General features: G+C 32.9%; 3 protein-coding genes across 4 annotated transcripts; 1 reads left to right on the forward strand and 2 right to left on the reverse strand.

The window, feature by feature from the left end:
* The first annotated feature begins 699 nt into the window (after nt 1–699).
* LOC131615739 (cytochrome P450 71D10-like) lies at nt 700–2593 on the forward strand. The gene is made up of 2 exons (XM_058886894.1): nt 700–1609; nt 1836–2593. The coding sequence occupies exons 1-2, from the start codon at nt 719–721 to the stop codon at nt 2445–2447; spliced, it is 1503 nt and encodes a 500-aa protein (XP_058742877.1). The 5' UTR covers nt 700–718; the 3' UTR covers nt 2448–2593.
* A 1095-nt stretch (nt 2594–3688) lies between these two features.
* Nucleotides 3689–5978, reverse strand: LOC131615736 (cytochrome P450 71D10-like). Of its 2 annotated transcripts, XM_058886892.1 has the most exons (3): nt 4945–5978; nt 4294–4858; nt 3690–4083 (listed from the first exon to the last, which is right to left on the reverse strand). In XM_058886892.1, the coding sequence occupies exons 1-3, from the start codon at nt 5842–5844 to the stop codon at nt 4076–4078; spliced, it is 1473 nt and encodes a 490-aa protein (XP_058742875.1). In that variant the 5' UTR covers nt 5845–5978; the 3' UTR covers nt 3690–4075. The 2 variants fall into 2 exon arrangements, with proteins under 2 accessions (XP_058742874.1, XP_058742875.1); XM_058886891.1 differs by having other exon boundaries at nt 3689–4858.
* A 6957-nt stretch (nt 5979–12935) lies between these two features.
* On the reverse strand, nt 12936–22588 carry LOC131615740 (cytochrome P450 71D10-like). Its single transcript, XM_058886895.1, has 4 exons — nt 21766–22588; nt 20510–20513; nt 14704–15646; nt 12936–14577 (listed from the first exon to the last, which is right to left on the reverse strand). Exons 1-4 carry the CDS (start codon nt 22496–22498, stop codon nt 13966–13968), a joined length of 2292 nt encoding a protein of 763 aa, XP_058742878.1. The 5' UTR covers nt 22499–22588; the 3' UTR covers nt 12936–13965.
* Between the last annotated feature and the right edge of the window lie 3412 nt (nt 22589–26000).

Raw genomic sequence — 26000 nt, forward strand, 5'->3', positions numbered from 1 at the left:
ATAAATAAAATCTACAACAAAATATCCTTTAAAATATGCAGTATTTTGAAATCAAACTACGAAACTACCTTTAGCATCTAAGAATGAAAAAGTTTGAACAAAGCATTTAAAATTTGCTGAACTCGAATATATGCTTCAAGAGGTTATGCCTTAAGCCCTAAGTCCGAGCTGCATAGACACATATGATGAGAAAGCTTGTTGAACTCCAATACAACCAACGACAATACAACCGGCGGTGACAGACAGCAACACAATTGTTTGTGACTTTGTTTCAGCGACAATATGATTGTTCAATGTTTGTTGTTCGTGACATTTGAATTAGGTTTCTGAGCTTTCTTTCTCTTAATTTCTTTCACATGAGAACTGTGATTGGATCTTAGACTTGGATGGCCTAGTTGAATATTTTCTTTGTTATTATGATCCAGGACCAATTTTTCAGTAGTCCTTGTTATAGGAAGTGCCAAACCTATTAATATATTTATTCAAAACTTTTCTATTAAAAGGCATGTCGATCAATTACAATCTAATTATGTATATGTAAGATGGATTGAGTGTTAGTATAAACTAAAGGTAAATATTAATACCCATAATATCCCCCTAATTTAGATAAGGACCAACTTTGGACCATCCCCCTCTCAAACACACACATAAATATATATAAACAAACTAATACTAACGTAACACACACTAACACTACAATTTGCAGTTTCTTACCATCATGGAATTTCATAATTCTTTTTATAAAATTTCCTACATGTACTACTTTCTCTTGCTTTTGGTGCTACTAAAAATAGCTAAAATGAGTTGTAAAAAATCCGTTGTTAATTTACCACCGGGACCATGGACACTACCTCTCATAGGAAACATACATCAGATTATCAGCAGCTCACTGCCTCACCACTGTTTCAAAAAATTGGCAGATAAATATGGACCTTTGATGCACCTCAAACTTGGTCAAGTACCATACATAATAGTAAGTTCACCAGAAATGGCCAAAGAGATTATGAAAACACAAGACCTCATATTCTGTGATAGGCCAAACCTGTTGTTGTCAACAATATTTAGTAACAATGGTAGGGATATTGCTTTCTCTGCATATGGAGAATATTGGAGGCAACTGCGAAAGATATGTGTTGTAGAACTATTAAGTGCAAAGCGAGTAGATTCATTTAGGTCCATAAGAGAAGAAGAATGTTCAGTACTAATTAAATCAATATCAGCATGTGAAGCCTCTGTTGTTAATCTCAAGGAGAAGATTTTCTCAATGACATGTGGGATAACGATGCGAGCAGCTTTTGGGAAAAAAAGTAGACACCAACAAGAGTTCAAATCAGCGATAAATAAAATAGTATTCCTATTGGGAGGATTCTGTATTTCTGATTTATATCCTTCATTTAAAATTTTTCGAAGTTTGAGCAGGTCCAAGACCAAAATGGAAAAACTTCAAAGAGAGCTTGATATAATAATGCAAGACATCATTGATCACAAAAGATGTCATCGAGACACAAACACTGATGCAGATCTAGTTGATGTTCTTCTCAAGATTCAACAGGAAAATGATAACTCAGAACATCCCTTGAGTGATGAGAGCATTAAATCAGTCGTACTGGTTAGCCAATAACTAAACATGTTAATATAATTATTTTTCAAATTAGAAGGACGGGTTTAGAAATGTGCATGTCATTATGTTTCAAATTTAAGCGTGATTAGAATAATCAAAGTGTTTTTGTGATATCATCAAATTTATAACTTATTTAAGAGCATTAAATTTAGGTAGGTGCATGTAGTTTAATATAATAGATAATGTAAGTGCTGTTAATTAATACCTTTTGCAGGATATGTTTGGTGCTGGTAGCGAAACATCGTCGGGGATAGTTTTATGGGCGATGTCTGAGATGGTAAAAAATCCAAAGGTAATGGAAGCAGCACAAGCTGAAGTAAGAAGTGTGTTCGATAAAAAAGGCTATGTAGATGAAACAGATTTGCACCTGTTGGTATACTTAAAGTGTGTCATCAAAGAAACCTTGAGGTTGCATCCTTCTTTACCATTGTTGATCCCAAGAGAGAGTAGGGAGAATTGTCAAATAAATGGGTATGATATTCCAGCTAAGACAAGGGTGATGATCAATGCTTGGGCAATTGGACGAGATCCAAAATATTGGGTTGAAGTGGAGAGTTTCAAACCGGAGAGATTTCATAATAATGCAATTGATTTCAGAGGCACTGACTTTGAATACTTACCATTTGGTGCTGGAAGAAGAATGTGTCCAGGTATTGCTTTTGGCATACCTAACGTCGAGTTGCCTCTTGCTAATTTACTTTACCATTTTGATTGGAAGCTTCCCAATGGAATGAAGAATGAAGAACTTGATATGACTGAGGCATTTGGAATTACAGCAGGAAGAAAACATGACTTATGCTTGGTACCTATTACTCGTCGTCTTTGATATGCATTTCCCCATGAAGGAGTTTGATTTTCATATTTATAATAAAGTTTGTATATTTAATACTTACAAATAAGTATACTGTAGGATAAGTTAACTATATGATAAGTTTACTATTGGCTACTGTAACCTAATAAAAATTTACTATATTCTACAAAGAATATGAGCTTAAATGTTGTTGTAACTGCAACAAAAATGGAAAATGGAAGACAAAAAAAACACTCAAGAAATAGATTTATAATCACTATTAGCTAGCAATAATTGACCAAAAAGTGACTTACAATTCTCTTGTAAAATTTAATTCCTGCCACCACCATAAAAGGAATAATTCCAACTACAAATTTAAAAAAAATAAAACAACAAAAATAAGGGCTCCCTCTAAGCTGATAGTGTTTTCTTAGCAATTTCTGCGAGATAGATTTATGTCGAAGGAAAATATATTAAATTGGAAGGCCGTTAAAGACACGGAGGGAATCTCGTGTACCATTTGTGAGGATCGGGTTGAGACAGCCTGGCATTTGTTCATGACCTATAGTTTAGCCTCCATTATTTAGTATATGATTTTTAGGTGGTTAAAGGTGCATTTGAATCTTCTTTGGGATCTTTGGTTTGTTTTTGAGTTTTTCCTTTTTTTATAGGTTTTAAGACTAAGTGTAGCGTCGGTTTATTAAGACTTGCCATGTTGTAGTGTAGACTATCCGGTATATTTATGTTTTTTTTCCAATTCGTCAATAAATGTGAAAGCAGTGGAGGATAGAAGTACTTTTTTGGTTTGGAGTTGGCGTTGGCTTGGAGGATAACGGTAGATTTTCTCTCCTTCTTCGACTGGCTTCAGAACTCTATCCATTGTCTGAATCAATTGCGGATTGAGACTCTTGATGTTGCCCCTGGTGCTAGTGGTTCTTTTGGCATTTTCCTTGCGATTTTGGTCTGCTGTTAGTGGGTTTGGGTTCTAAGCTCTTTATAAAACTAAGAGGCAGCATAATTTTATGAAATATGAGTTGGATTGATATCACATACTGCATCATATTCAAACGATACAGTGAAGTATGAGACGATGACAATTATAAATAATCAATTAATTAATTAATACAAATTTAATAAAATTTATACAAGATGCATATTGTTGATAGTCGGTATCAGCTGACACATGCGTTAACAAAGGATTTACCAACAGATAGTTTTAACCAACTTATAAATTTAGAATGATTGATATTCATTCACTAACCTGAGAGAGAGTCTTGTAAAAAAAGAAAATAGTTATTTGTAATAATAGTCTAAGACCAATTAGGCAAAGCCTATTAAGTTTATTGTTCTCTCTCCATATAAGTAATACTCCATTATTTAAGCATTGTAATTACAAATTTACATACAACAGGAACAGAGAGCACTAATAGTGTGCATGAACAACAAATTAAATTCTACAAAACCTCTGGTTGATAAAACAAATCAAAGAGAGAAGCAACAAAACCAAAAGGAAAAGAGAAATTAACAAGCCAAGCAACCAACAATCCTGTCTAATCTGAAGCCTCAGGCGAGACATACCTCCTAAGAGAAGAAAACATGAGAGAGGTAGACACGTCACACGACCATCCTTTACATTTGCAGCTTATTTCAGGCGAATTACTTCCTTAACAATCTAAAAAAACACTTTTCTCGGATTAATGTCTCATACAACATTGTGGAACCATACTTCATTAGCCATACTTTGATAGCTTACAAGCTTTATTATAAACATCATATTCATATTCATTTATGGAAAATTTAACACATTGTGTACTTATTTGCTGAAGCAAAACATATCAAAGACGGCGAATAATAGGAATCAAGCATAAGTCATGTTTTCTACCTGCTGTAATCCCAAATGACTCTGTCATATCTAGTTCTTCATTCTTCTTATCATTTGGAAGCTTCCAGTTAAAGTGGTAAAGTAATTTAGCAAGAGATAGCTCAATACTCGGTATGGAAAATGCAAGTCCTGGACAAATCCTCCTTCCACCACCAAATGGTATGAATTCAAAGTCAATGCCTTTGAAATCAATTGGGCTATTAAGAAACCTCTCGGGTTTAAAATTATCAGCTTCAACCCAATACCTTGGATCTCTTCCAATAGCCCAAGCATTAACCATGACCCTTGTCTTAGCTGGGATATCATACCCATTTATTTTGCAATTCTCCCTACTTTCTCTTGGAAGTAACATAGGTGCAATAGGATGCAACCTTAGTGTTTCTTTGATGACACACTTTAAGTATATCAGTTGATGCAACTCTGTCTCATCTACAAACCCTTTTTTATCAAACACTCTTCTTACTTCAGCTTGCGTTTCTTCCATTACTGTTGGATTCTTTACTATCTCAGACATACACCATGACGTAATCCCTGATGTTGTATGAGTACCAGCAGCAAACATGTCCTGCAAATGGATTAATAGTAACATAAGAAAATTCATTATTTAGTCATTAATTAAATTGTGGAATGAACGGTTAATCGAAAACTCACCAGGATGATGGATTTTATATTTATGTCAGTCACGCGATGTTGTGTGTGCTCATTTTCCTTTTGAATCTTGAGAAGAGCATCAACTATATTCTCATCCTTGCTTACTCCCCTGTGAATGCTTTTGTGATCCTCGAGAATATCTTGCATTATCTTATCAATCTTTTTGTGGAGTTTTTCAAATTTTGTCTTGGCCATACTCATCCATCGAAGCATTTTAATAGATGGATATAAATCAGCAATACAAAATCCCCCCAACAAACTTGCTATTTCATCAATTGCTGACTTGAATGCATGTTCATTTTTACTCCTTTTCCCAAAAGCTGCCCTCGCCACTATCCCATGCGTCATTTCGGAAATCTTATGAGAAAGATTAACAATTGATCTTTCACTTGTAGCTATTGATTTAACAAGTTCATCCACCTCTTCTTCTCTTATAGACCTAAATGACTGGACTCGTTTTACACTCAATAGCTCTATAACGCATATCCTTCGTAGTTGCCTCCAGTGCTCTCCATATATAGAGAATATAATATCAGTATTATTATAACCAAATATAGTGGACAACATAAGATTTGGCCTATCACAAAAGCTGAGGTCATGTGTTTTCAGAATCTCTTTGGCCATTTCTGGTGAACTAACAATTATGTATGGTACCTCACCAAGTTTTAGGTACATCAAAGGACCATACTTTTGTGCCAAAGCTTTGAAGGAATGATGAGGCAATGGGCTGCTAATAATCTGATGTATGTTCCCTATGAAGGGCAGTCTCCATGGTCCTGGTGGTAAATTGGCGTTAGAATACTTAGAAGTACTCCTTCTTTTAACTATTTTGAATAGCAGATAAAGAAAGAGAAAAGATGCCATTAAGGTAAAGTTGGAAAACTGGTTGTGAAGCTCCATGGTTAATTGTAGAGCAAGGAAAGGAGAATGTGTCAATGAATTTATCAAAACAAAAGACTACCATCAAATAGTTGTTGCATTTTGATGACAATGCATTCCTGTAAAGTTGTTCAATAATACAAAACTAATATAAAATGAATACAATATAAACATAAAAGATAGTCAATGAAATGTAGAATAAAATATAAAGATACCCATTAGTGCTACCACACTCATTTTGCCGTCTGTCTTTATTTTATAAATATAAAACGTTTTCATGAGATACACATGACATGACGTGCAAATTTTCATCTCTTTCGGTAACGACTAAACTTATCCATCCATCCTACATAATCACTGGGGCTGAACATCAGGCGGTTTGAATTGGATTCGGCCTAATATGTCAAACCATTTAAAGTCATGAATGCATTTCCTAGGTCCAAAATAGTTAATAGATGGTGTATGGACCTATTTCAGACTTATTATATTTTTGGGACCTCAAAATAGTTAATAGATAAGGTATGGGCTATGTCAGACTTATTATATTTTGGCAAGTGATATGTCACAAAATAGTAATAGATGGGGTATGGATCTATGTTAACCTATTATATATATATTTTTTCAAAATTCCTTATTTTCCAAACATATTAGTTACTTTTCTAACTTTTCTAAAAATAATAAAAAATTTCCTAACTGAATAATACACTATCATTTTATATTAAAGCAAGCAATAAAAAAACAAAAAAGCTTAAGGAATGTTTTAGTCTCAACTTTGTGGGAATATCATAAGCCACCCATATATATTTTTTAGGGCCTTTGACATAATTTCTTTGTTCTTGTCAGAATTCGGAGATGCATCTCCGAACACACCATATTTTGTTTTGTAAGAGGTATTTTCTGAGATAAATCTCCGAAATTATCAAATTTATTTATTTATTTTATTTTGCAAAAAAGGATGTTTTCGGAGATGTATTTTTGAAATATCTCAATATTTAATGTCGGAATTTTTCGGAGATACATTTTCGAAATAACATAATATTTGTTAAAAAAAAGTTAAAATTAAGGCGAATCAATTGTATTAATTGTATTAAACAAGATATATAATTAAATATATACCATTTTAATTAAGATATAATTACTATTTGTAAATAACGATGATCAACTTATTAAATATTTAAATTAACACATTACTCTCATATAAAATTAGTTAAAGAAAAAACTAATATAAATTAAAAATTATAATGCTAATAGGAGGATATTTTTAACATGATAATTTCATTAATTAACAATATTACTCTAATATTTTTTATTGATTAAAGAGTTCTTCATTGCATTATTAACACATTCAATTGTATCTAGCTGTATGATTTTAATAAGACGATTCTCCTCCAAGAATGACTAACGGAAACATACCACCGGCAAGTGTGGGTAAGAACACGACGGAGATTGACCTTCGAGAGAGAAGTACGAGGAAGGTTAAGGAAGGGATGAAGAGTACGTCTAGAATGGGTTTTTCGTGTAGAGACATCATGGCTGGGAAGATCGGAGATAGCATGGAGGAGGAAAACGAAGGTAGACTAGGAGAGATTGGAAGGTTCGAAGAGGAGTATGGAGAAATCCGGGTGGATGATGAAGTAGTAGAGGGTATGAATGTCCCAACTTTACCTTCTTGGAGAAGGAGGAGGGGAGGATCCATAGGCCTGGGAGGAGGGGTGTTATTGTGAAGCTGTTGGGGGAGAAGAATCGGGTACAAAGTTCTTGAGAATGAGTTGTTAGTATCATTGATCTTAGTAATGACTATTATCTTGTGACATTTTCTTATTAGGATGACAAGAAGGCGACGATGATGAATGGCATGTGGTTTATATATGATCATTACCTAATTCTCAAGGATTGGAGACCGAATTTCAACCCGAAAATGGATACAATAGACAACGTTGCAGTTTGGGTCAGAATATCATACCGTCAATAGAACATTATGACACTATGGATCTCCCAGTTTTTGGTAATCGCATAGGTCGTACTATGAAAGTGGGCAACACAACATTCAAATAGGAAAGGGGAAAATACGCTCGTACCAGTGTAACTGTGAGCTTGTCGAAGTCGTTGCCTACCAGAGTGCGTCTCATTGACAAAGGTGTTGGGTGTCCTTATAGTTGTGTAATTTGTGGAAGTGGTTTTGAGAATAATAACCATTTATACTTTCAAGGTCCCAAGAGTATCGTCTGCTGGGAAAAAGTAGGACTATGGCACACTATTCAGCAGTTGGTCAGTAATGGTGGAGATTTTGTTTCTATTGTGTTTTCTTTCCTGCAAGCCTCAAATCAAGAAAATCAGGCGGTGTTTTCAACTATTATGTGGAGTATCTGGAAAAGTAGAAACAATGCTCTCTAGAATCAGATTGAGGAGTCTCCTGATAATATATGCATGCGATATTCTCATCTTTTATCAGGTTGGAGAGACGCCCATCAGGTCAGGAACATAGTGTCTCCTGTAGAGCAACTGACAACTGTTACTAGGTGGTGTAAGCCACCGTATGGTCGGTTTAAATGTAACATTGATGCATCCTTTTCTAATAACAAGTTCGGTATAGGTGCATGTATCAGAGGCGATGATGGGAGGTTTATTGCAGCTAGGACAAATTGGTTTTCACCTATTACTGATGTTGATATTGGCGAGGCTCTAAGTCTCTTGGCTGCTATTAAATGGGTTTTGGAGTTGGGCTATGATAATGTGGATTTCGAGTCGGATTCAAAAACTGTAGTGGATAGTGTGACTATCCCCAAGCCAAACGACTCAGATTTCGGCGCCATTACTCTAGTCTGTTATCCGCTTTTGACTCACTCTACTAAGAACTTTTAGGTTAAGTTCATTAGAAGACAAGCTAATGAGGTTGCTCATGCTTTGGCTAAGGCGGCTCAATTTCATGCTAGTTCTCATACTTTTAACGATGTACCTACATGTATTCACAACCTTATTTATAATGAAATGGTTTAGTTTCTTGCTGTCAAAAAAAGAAAATACAAGGAATATTAGTAATGAGGAGAACATAAAGTCATTGATGGTTATGGAAATTGATGGTGGTTTGAATAAAGGGAGTAATGAGGCGTAAAAATTAGGGCATGTAAATAGGAGAAAAAAGCTGAACAGTGACAATAAAAATAAGAATTCACCTTTAGCCACACATGGGGGAATTCAATTAAAAGACAAAACATGTGGTATTAGTAAATCAGGAATCGAAGGCATTTTTGGAAAATTCAAACCAGGTGATGTAAAAGAGATCGAAACTTATGATATTTTTAATTTGACAAGGAGAGAGAAAAGTGAAAAAGTTGGGGACATATGGGATAGACAGGGGCGGTTCTAAGGCCCAGCGAGCACGGGCACGCGCCCGGGCTTAACCCCTATTTTTTTTATACTCCCCTAATTTAATAGTCAATTTTTAGACAAAACCAGGGGCAAATTTAAGGGAAAAATTAGTAAAAATAGGGTGTGAAAATTAAAACAGATGAATAATCAATGGTGTAAATTTTTTGCCCAGGTTGTCTAAAATTCATGGCTTCGCCACTGGGGATAGAGCAAGGAGAATGGAAGAAACAGACGGAGAGTTGTCGTTGGCAAAAAACATGCAAGAGTAAATGAGGTAATTGAGATAGACAAACCACCTGACAAACCACCTTAGCATTCTCAATACATGATAAGGGTACTATAGTAAAAACGTCATTCTCTCTCTTACTTTTATACACTTTTCTTAATCTGTGAAAAACGATGGGCTGAGTCACTCATTGTGGAACGGTGGAAGTACCTCGGTTTTACACAAAGTTGACATAAAAGGTTGCTTAGGGTTTGAGCTTTGATTCTCATCTCCATCTCCTGCAATTTTAAATTTTATTTAGAATCAAAAGGCACCTTTATTTTTGTAAATCATCTTATCCCTCAATTTATTAGTAAAGTTGAGGGTAAAAAAAATTCAGGACATGCTTCAAAACCTAGCAAATGGATTTTATTTTTTATTTGTAAATGAAATAATCTAATCCCTCGGCTTCTCTAATAATCAAGGAGATATATAATCTGATTTTACTATAAAATCGCTCGTTAGTAAATTTTTACCATAAACCTAACTTATATTTAGTCGTTCTAAAATAGTATGCATCATTCTTTTGGATGGATTACAAGACAAAAAAAATCTTCAATGTTCTTCTTTCTATCTTGAACAGATTTGTATTTCTGCCCTTGCAATCTATCTCACATAATAATGTTGATGTTGTTGTTTCGGAATAACCTTCACATGTTTTTAATCAAATGGTATACAACAAATTTGCTCAAGATATTGCGAACTCCCTTATAGTGATAATCCCTCGGTTTTTATTAAAAATTGAGGGAAAATATTGATTTTTTTATAAATAAATCATGGCTTACTCAGGACTTAAACCTTCGGTTTTTTATTGTCTGAGGTAAAAGTTCTATCATAAAAAGCGAAAATTTTAGTAGTCAAACAAATAAATGCAAAAGTCATTGAAAATATATTGAACCCAACATTTTCTCTTTCCCAAGATTTCGATGAAATGAGGATCCATCACTTATTCTTCAGTGACACTAATGACGTTGAATTATTCAAAATTTGTTATATATTTTTACTTTAATATTTCGTGTAAACAATATGGTTTTTAAACAATGTGGTATTTAAAAAATAGTATTTATTTTTCCCCTTGATTTTGGTCATAAATCGAGAAGTATGTGGCGCTAGTTTTAAAAATATAAAAAAGCTTTTGCTCGGGATCGAACCCATGTGCGAATAACTTTACCCCTCGATTTTTTAATAAGAGCGAGAGGTAAAGTGATAGTTTTTCATGACTCCATTCATTACCTCACTTCTCTAGCTGAGGTTAAATGTATTTTGCATTCGGATTAAAAATGATTTTTGTAATAGTAAAAGAAACTCTCTCTTTCTCACATAGTTAAATAATTAGTTTTATGGTTTGTTGTAACAACTACTTTACTATTTTTTCTATAATTTAGTAAGTGAATAGTGCACAATCATTTCATATTCAATGAAAAAAATTTTAAAAACTAAACTAATTCCTAAACATCTCAAACATTTCCCTTCCAACCAATCCCTCGTTAAAATTTAGGTATGTGAATGGACCGTATTGCATTCCTCACATTTGTTTTGTTTAGTAACAAGTTTATGGCATTGTTTTTCTTACTGCTAATAAATTTAAGGATTATTACTATTTTACTCCCTTATCATATAAGTTATTTTTAGTTTAACTCAATTTTTTTGATTTTTTCTTTACCCACCTCCTTATGGGGGTCACCCCCAGCGAAAACCCCACTTTACCCCTGTTTCAGAAATGCATTTCCGAAATATTTATTTTTAAAATTTTTCCAGACTTCGGAAGTGTATTTCCGAAAAAATCCTATAAATTAGGATTTTGATTAATTCGGAGATGCATCTCTGAAAAAAAAAAATCTCAAAAATTAATTTTAGGATATTAATTAATTCATATATAATAAATTTGATATAATTTATGAGTAATGAATAATAATAATTATATATTTTGATATAATTTATGAATTATGAATAATAATTATTACATATTTATATTCTGATTCATATTTTAAAATTTAAAATAATTTTAATTAAAAAAATTAAAATAATTTCACTTACAAAATGAGTTATAATTTTTTATTTATATATTTATATATTTATAATAATTATTATATATATACAAAAAAAATTAAAAAAATGAGTGTTTTAATTTATATATTTCTATATTTATATAATGATTATAATAATTATTATATATTTATAAAAATTATTATATATTAATATATTTATATATTTATATAATAATTATTATATATTAATTATAAATATATTTATATATTTATATAATAATTAAAAAAAATTAAAAAAATAAGTGTTTTAATTTATAATAATTATTATATATTTATATATTTATATATTTATATATTTATATATTTATATAATAATTATTATATATTTATATATTATATATTTATATATTTTACTTACAAAATTAATAATTATTATTATATATTTATATATTTCTATTCTGATTCATAATTAAAAATGAGTTATAATTTTTTATTTAGTTTAAAAAATTAAAAAAAAAGATTTTGTCTGAATTTTATTTAATCAATAAATTTTATATTTAATTCTATATAATTCAAAATTTAATTATGAAATTAAAATGTTTTTTATTTATATAAGTTAGTAAAATAATTTTTAATTTTAAAATTGTTTAGGAAATTTTAATTCACCTTAATTTTATTGATTCACCTTGATTTTATACCTATTAATTGTATCGATTCACCTCGATTTTAACTTTTTAATAATTATTGAATTCTTTTGGAAGTGTATATCCGAAATATTCCAAGACCAAGGTCTTGGAAAGTTTCGGATATACATCCCCGAAGACACCTCTCTCTAAAAGGGGTGTTTTCGAAAATGCATCTCCAAAAACCAAAAAAAATGGGGTGTTTTCGAAAATGCATATCCGAATACACCTTTTTTTTCGTGTTTTCGGAAGTGCATTTCCGAAATAAGACAAATTTTGAAAAGAAAAAAAAAAAACGTTTCAGAAATGCATTTCCGAAATAAGGGTATTTTGGATTTTTCACCAGAGGTGACCAAGAAAATAGAGAGATGGGTAAAGAAATTCTCATTTTTTTTTGAAAATCATCGTTGTCATTTCAAAATACTAACAATTTAGTCCCTAAAATCAAAATCCGCCTAAAATGTGTTATTAAATTTCATAATGAAGAGACACCATATATGTGCAGTTCTTGTTGTTAGTTAGGTAAAACTCACATGATTCATTCTCATAGTTCCTCACATGTGTATAATGTTCCTTTTGATCTTTTGTACACTGATCTTTGGGGTCTTACACCCTTTATGTCTAAAACTGGATTTCAATACTATATTAGCTTTGATGATGCATTCACCAAGAAGGCTTCCCACAACAGGTTTATCTGATTTTAACTCACCCAACTATGCCTTGCACAAGAAGCTACCAAGCTAGGAGTCACTAAAGGTCTTTTGATGCACAAGTTTCCCTTCTCTTAGACCTTATAACTAACACAGTTACAATTCAGAAGTGAGGAATGTATGATTTTCGGTGTGTTTCCTAAACACAGGAGATTTAAGTGTCATAATAAAGATGGTAAAATTTTCATTTTAGAAGTTGTGTCGTTAAATGAGTGCAAGCTACTCTACTCCCCTTTCTTTCCTAATTTACAAACATTCCAATTTGCCTTTACTTTTCATTATAATAGCTGGCCTGCCTAGTTTCTCACTTCCCAACAATTTTGAATGTACTTTTGTTCTACCTTCGCCCAATATAGTTGCCCCTGCTCGACCAAGTAAAAGGTCAGTCCTAGGTGAGATATCAAGTTATGTGTCGCGAATCAACTCTCAACAGTCTGAAGGCAGGACCACATCATCTTTGCATGAGGCAGTCCCTAAGTGGCACTATCAACTTTAGTCTTACTCTTCTTCCTTCTAATGCTTTGCAAAATTTATCTCTTTGTTCCTATAGTGACAATGATTGGACAAGTGATATGGACGGTAGAAGATTCGCTTCTGGCTCTAGTATTTTCTTTGTACCAAACATGGTTTCTTGGAGCTCTATGAAGCAGCCCCTCGTGAGAATGTTAAGTGCACAGGAAGAATACTGCATGTCGGCTCATACCATTTTAGAGATCATTTGGCTTTAATCACTTCTAACTGAGCTTTGTGTCTTTTTTCTTTCTTCAACCTTGCTATGTGATAACCTGAGTGTTCTTCATCTCTCCCACAATCCAGTCCTTCATTCACTTATAAAACATATGGAGTTCGATATTCCCTTTGTACGAGAACATGTGGCTTCCAAGAAACTTATGTTCCAACATGTTCTGACTTCTTTTCAAATTGCAGATGCTCTTACAAAACCACTTGGTTCTACAATATTTAATGATCTGCGCGTCAAGCTTAAAGTAGGTTCTTCACCACCCTAAGAATGAATCAAAATTTTAAGTCTACCATTAAACATTAACAATGGGAGAGATAAATGTTATTTTCTATCTATATTACAATCGTTTTCCAAATGATATTGTCAAAAGTAATACAGAATAAAATCAAAGACGACGAGTAGTAGGAATTAGGCACAAATCATGTTTTCTTCTGAGAGTTATTCCAACTGACTCAGTCATATCAAGTTCTTGATTTTTCATTTCATAGGGAAGCTTCCAATCAAAGTGGTAAAGCAAATGAGCAAGAGGTAACTCAACAATAGGTAAGCCAAATGCAATTCCTGGACACATCCTCCTTCCAGCACCAAATGGTATAAATTCAAAGTCTGTGCCTTTGAAATCAATTGGGCTATTTAGAAATCTCTCTGGTTTAAAACTCTCAGCTTCAACCCAATACTTTGGATCTCTTCCAATAGCCCAAGCATTGACCATGACCCTTGTCTTAGCTGGGATATCATAGCCATTTATTTGGCATTTCTCCCTATTTTCTCTTGGAACTAACAATGGTACAATAGGATGCAACCTCAGTGTTTCTTTGACGACAGACTTTAAGTATATCAACTGGTGCAATTCTGTTTCATCGACAACCCCTTTCTTATCAAACACTCCTCTTACCTCAGCTTGTGCTTCTTCCATTACCTTTGGATTCTTTATTATCTCAGACATACACCATACCACAACACTTGATGGTGTTTCAGTACCAGCACCAAACATGTCCTGTAAATGGATATTTATTATTCCTTAAACCAACATAAATTCTCTTCCATATAGGTGAATAGTGTAGCGGTATAGTGAAGCAGCTTCAATAAAGATCGATGTTAAAACTTTGTGTTATAGACTAACCTGGATGATTGATTTTATATTGTCGTCAGTCAATGGATGTTGTGGTTGATCATTTTCCTGTTGAATCTTGAGAAGAGTATCAACTATATCTTCATCCTTGCTTACTCCCCTCTGAGTGCTTCTGTGATCGTCGATGATATCTTGCATTACCTTATCAATCTCTATGTGAAGTTTTTCAATTTTTTTCTTTGCCATGCTCATCCTTTGAAGCATTTTAATAGATGGATATAAATCAGCAATACAAAATCCCCCCAACAAACTTGCTATTTCAACAATTGCTGATTTGAATGCTTGTTCGTTTTTACTCCTCTTCCCAAAAGCTGCCCTTGCCACTATCCCGTATGCCATATCAGAAATCTTACGAGAAAGATTAACAATTGATCCTTCACTAGCAGCTATTGATTTAACAAGATCATCCACCTCTTCTTCTCTTATGGACCTAAATGACTGGACACGCTTTACACTCAATAGCTCTATAACGCATATCTTTCGTAGTTGCCTCCAGTGTTCTCCATATACAGAAAATATAATATCAGTATTATTGTAACTAAATATTGTGGACAACATAAGGTTTGGCCTATCACATAAACTGAGGTCATGTGTTTTCAGAATCTCCTTGGCCATTTCTGATGAACTAGCTATTATGTATGGTACCTCACCAAGTCTTAGGTACATCAAAGGTCCATACTTTTGTGCCAAAATTTTGAAAGAATGATGAGGCAATGGGCTGCTAATAATCTGATGTATGTTCCCTATGAAAGGCAGTCTCCATGGTCCTGGTGGTAAATTGGCGTTAGAATTTTTAGAAGTAGTCCATCTTTTAACTATTTTGAATAGTACGAAGAGGAAGAGAAAGGATGCCGTTAAGGTGAAGTTAGAAAAACTGCTGTGAAGTTCCATGATTGTAAGGGAAGAAAAATGCCAATAGATGAAGTTAACTAAACTAAAAACTCGCATATAATAGTCATGTACAGTAGTTCAATAATACAAAACTAGTATATAAAATGAATAAAATATAAAGATACCAATTTGTCCTACCTCACATAATTTGTCGTTTGCTTTATTTTATAGATATAAAACGATTTTATGAAGATACACATATGACGCGTAAATTTTCATCTCTTTCGGTAACAACATAAACTTATCCATCCCTCTTACATAATCAATCACATTAATTTTGGGACCTTTGGCAAGGACACGCTGCAAATTAGTTTATAAAAAGTAATAACCCCTAGCAAGTTGGTTATTAAAATTTCCCCCATATAGGAATACATTAATTAAGTCATTCATATTATATATTTTTTTTAAAAAGTCCTATTTCCCATACATATTAGCTACCTTTTTCAAATTGGCCTAACCATCCTCATTTATTAAGGTTTTTGTATTTTTTTTTTTTTGACAAGAACAACAGTGGCATCTAATATGAGACTCTGACGAAACCAATATGACTCACACTTTTTTTATAATCATCATATTCACTGTCAACCGATTTTCTATGCAAACATTCTCAGTCATGGTTAGCAGGAGAGCACATTTTCCTGCGTTGGAAGACACAAGGGGAAGTAATGATGTCAATGCCATGGCGAAGATGCGTGTTGTCATGGATGAACTACATCATCAAAATCAAACTCTAGAAGACGACGTTAATATCCGAAAATACCAACGAGAGACCAATCCCCTTATGAGATGGAAGTATTGGATCCCCAGAGAGATTCAAACGTCCCTCTTTGACTAATTTTGACGTGTGCAGTGACCGTTATAAACACGTCGTCTCCATCAACGCACAAATGACCACCATTGGAGCTGTGAAATATTCAAACCAAAGCTGTGAAATATTCAAACCAAAGTACTAGTGTTTGATGGGCTAGACTATTCGATAATGCAAACTAAAAAGAATTTAACTCAAACCTCATCTCAAGAAAACTCAAGCAAGTGTCTATAAGAAATGAATATCTGACAAGTCTTGAAGTATATGAAAGTAAGTGAAAGCCCTATCTTGACCAGTCTAAGTGAATACTTTGTAAAGCATTAGGATGTTCTCGTAAAAGTACATGGCTAAATCACACACACAAGAAAATATTTTTTAAATTGATTTTTCTTATGAATTTTTTTCAAAAATATCTTGAAGCCATGCCAGACGAGTTATAAGAAATCAGAAAAGTTCACGGGGATCATGTCTTTACCAATCGATTAGCAATATGTACCAATCGATTGAGGCAATTAAAAAATGGACCTAAATGATTAGGACAACTTCTTAGTAATGTGCAACGTCTAAATATCTTCCTTTATTTCTTGAGCTTGATAATCAATTAAATTAAGGTAATCAATCGATTAACAATATGTACCAATTGATTGACAAGTTTTAAAAATCCTTAAAATTGTTTCCTTTTTTGTACTAACCTCTAACCTATAATTAGAGGTCCCTTTCCATTTTTTTTCATATCCATAATTATGTTTTCATTTCACTATTCTCACTCTCTCTCTAAAATTTCTATTTGTTTAGTTTTCCCCACTAAAAGTTTAGTCGAAGTGCTTTTTCAAGAAGGTACTTTGTGAGTGAGAAAAGTATAATTCTGGAAGGGTAGATTTCTAATTTCACCAAATAAGTTTTGTTCATACCTTGGTTGAACACTTTATCCCCACAAGGGCGAAAATTACAATAAAGGTCACTAAAGGCCAAAGAACACCACAAAAGCTCATCCATTAAGCTTCATCCCGGACTACCTCCTTTGTGAGGATTCCTCCAAACAGAGAGCTTCACGTCTACCTCCTTCCATCACTAAGTCAACATCCAAACCATCCTTGGAAGGAGAAGAACTTTGAGTCTCCAAGAGGGACACCTCTTCATCATCATCCACCTGCTGTCCATTGCAAACGTTTTTAAGGAAGTCCAACTTACTTAGGTTCAGCTGAGGATATAAGAAGGAAACATGCTCTCTCGCCCATTCAAAATAGACATCAAAAATTAACACCATTTTATCCCTAAGATTTGATTCCGCCTCCCCCCACTCCTTTTTATCATGAAGGGCGTCTTCTGTCACGACGCATATAATACCCGAGCGTACGAATGCTAGAAAGATAACACAGTCGCCAACTAAGTTTATGTATTAAAGAGAAAACATAGATAAAACTCCAAAATAACAAAAATATGATAGTCCCAATCAAATTCAGTTTTAGGAGTCGATTATGCGCGGGGAAGGTATAAGCACCCCACACATCTGTTGTACTCAACAAGAATTGTTTAGTTAATTTTGTGAACTAGAGTGTTAGCTTACATTATTTGTTTTCTTCTTATTATTGCGGGTTATTTACAAGAGAAAGAAAGTGAAAAAAAATCAGTTTTTTTATTAGGGTGCTTGACAAGATTGCAGTCTTGCTCCTACCTACCCTCAGGTTCGATGAGGAATTCAAAGCTCTGTAGTTGTAAGTAGCTAATGAATATTTGTTAGTTGATTTTAGTGAATGGCATTTAAGTTACATTCTAACATATAAATGTTTCTTGTTGGGTGCGTGTGGGAAGCTGAAGCGTTTGTTTGTATTGCATTAGAATGGATAAAAAATCATTCGTTTATGAAAAAAAATTGGTTACGCTAAGGCGGAAAAAGATACGTTTGATGAGTTCAAGTTGGTTTTAGTTGGGTGCCGAGTGTTCTAAAGGCAAGTTATACAACTTGTATACAAACACTCGAGAATCACAGGGATATACATGCAATAGATCATTTTCATTCGATTTTATTATACAATAGCAATTTATATGAATCGAGTCAAGATCCCTTCAAGATAACAAGTACTTGAAAGACAAGTTATACAACTTGAATCCAAGTATTTAGGGTTCATAGAGATATATATGCAATAGGTCATTTTTCATCCGTGAAGGAACGGATTGAATTTGATTGTGTTATTACGTTTTGAGAGGATGAAGAATGTTGGAAAGGCAAGCTATACAACTTGCATGAAAATATTCGGGAATCATAGAGATATACACTCAATAAATCCTTTTTCATCCGATTTTATTGAGAAAAGATTTTAGATTTAAGAGGGAAAGGAGACTTGATATTAGTTAAGTTATGAATGAAATTTTGATTTTACTTTGATTTTTAAAAATAATTTTAATTTGAGTTAGAAAATAGTTAGATCTATATTGAAGATAAGCTTTTTTTCAGTTTCCTTAATAATGAAATTAAAGCGATGACAAGAGTATTTTGAATGTTGTGTTTTATTGATTATTCTGTCGCAATGAACCTAATCTATGACGAGCGTTGATGACATGTGTTGCCTAATGTTTTGTTTAATTTCCCGCTATGTGTTGCTAAATAATTATGTGTTGCTAAAGAATTTTCATTGGTAACACCTTAAATTCTCATATAATACTAAATATTTAAGTTTTAGGATTTAGAGTATTACAAAAATTACATGTTCATAAAGTGTCAATTCTTAACATCTTTTAGTGATTTCATTATGATAGAACCAATAGAAGCAAAGTTAGAATTCGATTCTAATTAATTTTTAACTTTGTACAACCACAATGAAATTTTTTACAGTTGAATTATCGTACTTTTTTTTTTTTGTAATCAAGGAATATATTAACGGAGAATTTAGGGTTCTTCAACCTTTCTACACAATTGAACGGGAAAACCCGACAAAAAGAAAGAGATTACAAACCAATTAGAATTACGATAAAAATAATAAAGGATCTTTGCTAAATTTGTAAAAACTAGAATTGAGATAAGTAATATCTCATATAAACTACCACATCCAAACCAATTTTCTCCTATAACATTGTACATTGTAACCATACATAAATCAATTTGTAAAGATTAATTACCAATACAAACTTTATAAGGAATATCTTACTCCTTCATGGGAGAGATAAATGATATTTTCTCTTTTTATTACAATCATTTTCCACATGCTATTATTAAAAAGTAATACAAAAATAATTAAAGACGACGAGTAATAGGAATTAAGCACAAATCATGTTTTCTTCCGACAGTTAATCCAAATGTCTCAGTCATATCAAGTTCTTCATTTTTCATTTCATTTGGAAGCTTCCAATCAAAGTGGTAAAGTAATTTAGCAAATGGTAGCTCAACGTTTGGTAAGGCAAATGCAATTCCTGGACACATCCTCCTTCCAGAACCAAATGGTAAGTATTCAAAGTCTGTTGCTTTGAAATCAATTGGGCTATTAAGAAATCTCTCCGGTATAAAACTACCGGCATCAACCCAATACTTGTGATCTCTTCCAATTGCCCAAGCATTGACCATGACCCTTGTCTTAGCTGGAATATCATAGCCATTGATTTGACATATCTCTCTACTTTCTTTTGGAGCTAACAATGGTGCAATAGGATGCAACCTTAGTGTTTCTTTGACTACACACTTTAAGTATGTCAGCCGGTGCAACTCTGATTCATCTACACTCCCTTTCTTATCGAACACTTTTCGCACTTCTTCCTGTACTTTTTCCATTACCTTTGGATTTTTTACTAACTCAGACATCCCCCATAACAAAACTCCTGATGATGTTTCAGTACCAGCAGCAAACATGTCCTACAAATGGATCAACATTAACACTATTTATTTTTTATGTTTTATTTGAGAGTTTAAAGAGGAAGGGAGACGAGGGTGTTAAAAAAAAGAAAGGATCAAAAGAAATGAATAGAAATATTTTAGTTGAAAGAATTTGTTTTTATTATAACCTCTCAAAGGGTTGGCTCAGTTGGGAAATGAGTTTTTTCCAAAAAGGGACGAAACCGGCTAGTTCCCGGGTTCGATCCCGGCTAGAGTCAAAAACGCCCTGGGACCACGGTGCCGTCGCCTCCGAGCCCGGGTCCGGATTAGTCACGTGGGGCCCTTTCCCCCGCGGATACCGGTCGGTTAACACCAAAACAAAAAACTCAAAATTTGTATTGGAGGAGGGTTTTGAAGGATTTAGACAAATTGTTCAAATATGATTTTTGTTGTTAAGGGATTTCAAAAATTAAAAATAGATTAATAATATACATTAATTAATTTATCTTTCTATACAAAAATTTTTTATCCATAAAATGTTAAAAGATTTTTAAACCCTCCTTCCTCTCTCCTCCAAACTCTCAAACATCTAAACAAATATAAATTTTCTTCCACATAGGTGAATAGTGTAGTGGCATAGTAGAGTTGCATTAATAAAACACCTATGTCATATTTACACATTTTTTCTACACCAAATACTTATAACGCATGAACTCTTTACAATATTTATATTGTGAACCGTATTTTTTAAAATACAAAAGTCTATTTATTAACACTGACTGAACAATAACATGAACAATATCCGTGAACAGTATATGAACAGTGACTTTTAGTAATAAAATAAAGTTGATTAATGAAATGATGAAGTTGCTTAATAAACGGTCAGATGTTAAAAATAATTTAGTAATAAATCAAAATTGGTTAGTCAAAAGTAAAAAATTGGTTAATGAAGCAAGTTAATAAATATGCAGACATTAAAAATAATTTTTAGTAGTAAAATAAAGTTGGTTAATGAAAAGAAATATTAATTAATAAAGTTATGAAGTTGGTTAATAAATGCACAAATATTGAAAATAATTTTAGTAGTAAAAAAAAACTAGTTAGTAAAATATAAAATGTTGTCTAATGAAATTATGAAGTTGATTAATCATACAATTTTATATTTTTATATTGGTAACTCTTAATTTAAAAATAAAAAATAATAATTTATATATATATATATATATATATATATATATATATATATATATATATTAAAATATATATTATTATAATAATGGTGAACATTGAATTGAAATATAGTGTTGTATGTGTTAATTGTGTTTGGTGTAAGAATAACTTAATAAAAATGTTAACTAAAACACTTTAGGCTGTAGACTAACCAGGATGATTGATTTCATATTGTCATCAGTCAATGGATGTTGTGATTGATCATTTTCCTGTTGAATCTTGATAAGAGCTTCGATTAGATTTTCATCTTTGCTTGCATCCTTGTGAATGCTTCGGTGATCGTTGATGATGTCTTGCAATATCATATCAATCTCTCTATGAAGTTTTTCAAGTTTGGTCTTGGCCCTACTCATCCTTTGAAGAATTTTAATAGAAGGATACAAATCAGCAACATAAATTCCTCCTAGCATATATGTCAATTCATAAATAAATGATCTGAATACTTGTTGGTGTTTGCTCCTTTTCCCGACTGCTGCCTGTGCAACTATCCCGTATGTCATTGAAAAAATCTGATGAGTGAGATTAACAACCAATCCTTCTTTTGCAGAAATTGATTTAACTAGGTCTTCCACCTCTTCTTCTCTTATGGAACCAAATGACTGGACACGCTTTACACTCAATAGCTCTATAACGCATATCTTCCTTAGTTGCCTCCAGTGTTCTCCATATGCAGAGAATAAAATATCAGTATTATTGTAACTATATATTGTGGACATCATAAGGTTTGGCCTATCGCAAAAGTTGAGGTCATGTGTCTTCATAATCTCTTTGGCCATTTCTGGTGAACTAACTATTATGTATGGTACCTCACCAAGTTTTAGGTACATCAAAGGTCCATACTTTTGTGCCAAATTTTTTAAGGAATGATGAGGCAATGGGCTGCTAATAATCTGATGTATGTTCCCTATCAAGGGCAGTGTCCATGGCCCTGGTGGTAAATTGGCGGTAGAATTTTTAGAAGTACTCCATCTCTTAACTATTTTGAATAGTAGCAAGAGGAAGAGAAAGGATAACATTAAGGTAAAGTTTAAATTATTGTTGTGAAGCTCCATGATTGTAGAGCAAGGGAAGAAGACTGCTTAGATGAAGTTATCTAAACAAAATATTCATATTAAATAGTCATTTTCAAGACAATACAGTCCAGTAAAGTAGTGCAATAATACAAAACTAATATATATAAAATGAATACAATATTAACATAAAGATTCATGATTGTAAAGCAGAATACAATAATATAGTCATCTATTTGTCCTTTGCACTAAATCACGAGAATACTATACTCCCTCCGGTCTTATTTATAAGCAAAGATTCATTTTTTAAATTAATTGAATAATAAATATATCTGGTCTTTTAAGTAGACTAGATACATTCATTATTCAATAAATTTAAAAAAAAAAATCTTTGTTTATAAATTAGACCAGAATAGTATTATTTTTCACTGCACCTGTCACGCTCAACTCGTCATGTACCTTTTTTTATTATAAAGATAAGGCTATTTCAAGAAGATAAGCATGATTAGGGGTGTTCAAAACCAAACCGGCCCAATAGAAAACCGCAAAATCGAACCAAACCAAACCGAAACCGCAAAAAACCGCATTTGGTTCGGATGTGTTTGGGCCATTTTTTAACAAACCGCGCGGTTCGGTTCGGTTTGCGGTTTGTATTTTACAAACCGAATCAAACCAAACCAAACCGCATTATGTTACAACCCCTAAGCTTCAATTAACTTATATCCAACCCAAACCCATACCTATTATGCCTTAGCCTTACGATTACGTTTTTAATGTTCCCTCTTCCAATTACGTTTTTAATGTTCCTCTTATTATCTAATCGCATCTATTCTGCTCTTTCTTTTTTATCTTCTCTAATATTTCATCTCCTCTTTTTTTCTATTTCATTATAATGTTTTTTATATTAAGCTACTATTTTATGTTTTTTATTCCACTTTTATCTAATATTATTTTTGTATATTAAATCAAAAGATGTTATCCAAATATTATGAATTTTGTTGTTATTTGCTAACGCATAAATGATTAATACAAAGTTATGTTGTCATCAATATGTGTATGTAAGGCTTAATAAATTTTTGTAAAAAAAACCGAACCAATCCAAACCGCATTGGTTTGGTTTGGTTTTATTTTTAAAAGTCAACCGAACCAAACCGAACCGCACACTTTTTCCTCTTGCGGTTCGGATGATTTTTTACGTCAAAACCGCCCAAACCGCACCGCGAACACCCCTAAGCATGATGCATAAATTTGTCTCTCTCGGTAACAGCATAAACTTATCTACCTCTCCTACATAATCACATTAAGTATGACAGTGATAGGCTGCAAGTGTAGGCTCAGGCTAGGGTGAGAGACCTGTTTAGGTCTCTCACCGTGAGAGACTTCAAATTTTTTTTTTTTGGTTTCAAATGATTTTCTGCCATTGGATTAAATTGGGGTGCCGTTGGATTACTTCAGATTGCATAGCAATAAAATACACTCTCACACACAATAACACTCCTTGTATTATTTAACTATTTGCTTTTTAATTTGTACTTTAGACTGAAATGACAGCTTTTTTGAAATGATTGGATTTATTAAAAGCATAAAAACTATATTATATTTTCAAACGTATTACTATATTTCCATTATAGTAGAGTTTTCATAATAATGCATTTGGCAGCTTTGTTATATAAACAATTTTCAAGCATAAAGGATTTATTATATATTAGAATAAATTTTACGTTTAATTATTTAAAAAAATAGTTTAATTAATTTGTTTGCATTACAATAAATTTTTATATTAATTAATTTGATAGCTTTGTTATATAAACAAATTTTTTATTTATATAAATATTTTTTTAATTAAATTACATAAATACATGTTTCACAATTTTCACAATTAATTAATTTGCTTATGTTATAATGTATTTTAATTCGATAATTTACAAAAAAAAAAAATTATATCAATTAAAAGAAAATATTAAATTTAAATAGAAATTTAAATCATTATTGATAAAAAACTATTATTTTAAATTATGTGTGAACCATGTCAGACAATCAATTGACGATGTCCGACTATTTGTGAACCACTTCTGGATACACTGATGATAGTCAACTATGTGTGAACCATGTCATGGAGTCAACACATGATTGTCAACTATGTGTTAACCATGTTACAGATGAACTGATGATGATGAACTATGTGTGAACCATGTCAGGTAGTCAACTGATGATGGTCAACAATGTGTGAAGCATGTTACAGATGAACCGATGATGGTCAGCTATGTGTTAACCATGTAAGGGAGTCAACTGATGATGGTTAAATATGTGTGAACCATGTTACAGATGAACTGATGATGGTCAACTATGTTTTACCATGTCAGGGTGTCAACTGATGATGGTCAACAATGTGTGAAGCGTGTTACAGATGAGCTGATGATGTCTGACTATATGTTAACCATGTCAGGGATTCAACTGATGATGGTAAACTATATGTGAAGCGTGTTACAGATGAACTGATGATGTCCGAATAAGTGTTAACCATGTCAGGGATTCAACTTATGATGGTAATTTATGTGTGAAGCGTGTTACAAATGAACTGATGATGTCCGACTATGTGTTAACCATGTCAGGGTGTCAACTGATTATGGTAATTTATGTGTGAAGCGTGTTACAAATGAACTGATGATGTCCGACTATGTGTTAACCATGTCAGGGATTCAATTGATGATGTCGAACTATGTGTGAACCATGTCAGGGATTCAACTGATGATGTCCAACTATGTGTGAACCATGTCAGGGATTCAACTGATGATCTCCAACTATATGTCTACCATGTCAGGGTATCAACAGATGATATCGAACTATGTGTGAACCATGTCAGGGATTCAACTGATGATGTCCAAATATGTGTGAATCATGTCAGGGATTCAACTGATGATGTCGAACTATGTGTGAACCTTGTCAGGGACTCAACTAATGATGTCTAACTATGTGTGAACCATGTTAGGGATTCAACTGATGATGGTAAACTATGTGTGAACCATGTCAGGGATTCAACTGACGATGGTACACTATGTGTGGAACATGTCAGGTATTCAACTGATGATGTCGCACTATGTGTGAACCATGTCAGGGATTCAACTGATGATGTCCAACTATGTGTGAACCATGTAAGGGATTCAACTGATGATGTCGAACTATGTGTGGAACATGTCAGGGATTCGACTGATGATGGTAATTTATGTGTGAACCATGTCGGGGATTCAACTGACGATGGTACACTATGTGTGGAACATGTCAGGTATTCAACTGATGATGTCGCACTATGTGTGAACCATGTCAGGGATTCAACTGATGATGTCGAACTATGTGTGAACCATGTCAGGGATTCAACTGATGATGTCGAACTATGTGTGGAACATGTCGGGGATTCGACTGATGATGGTAAACCATGTGTCAACCATGTCAGGGATTCAACTGATGATGTCGAACTATGTGTTAACCATGTCAGGGATTCAACTGATGATGGTAAACTATGTGTGAACCATGTCAGGGATTCAAA

The sequence above is a fragment of the Vicia villosa genome, linkage group LG7 (assembly GCF_029867415.1).
Source record: "Vicia villosa cultivar HV-30 ecotype Madison, WI linkage group LG7, Vvil1.0, whole genome shotgun sequence".
Taxonomy (NCBI): Eukaryota; Viridiplantae; Streptophyta; class Magnoliopsida; order Fabales; family Fabaceae; genus Vicia; species Vicia villosa.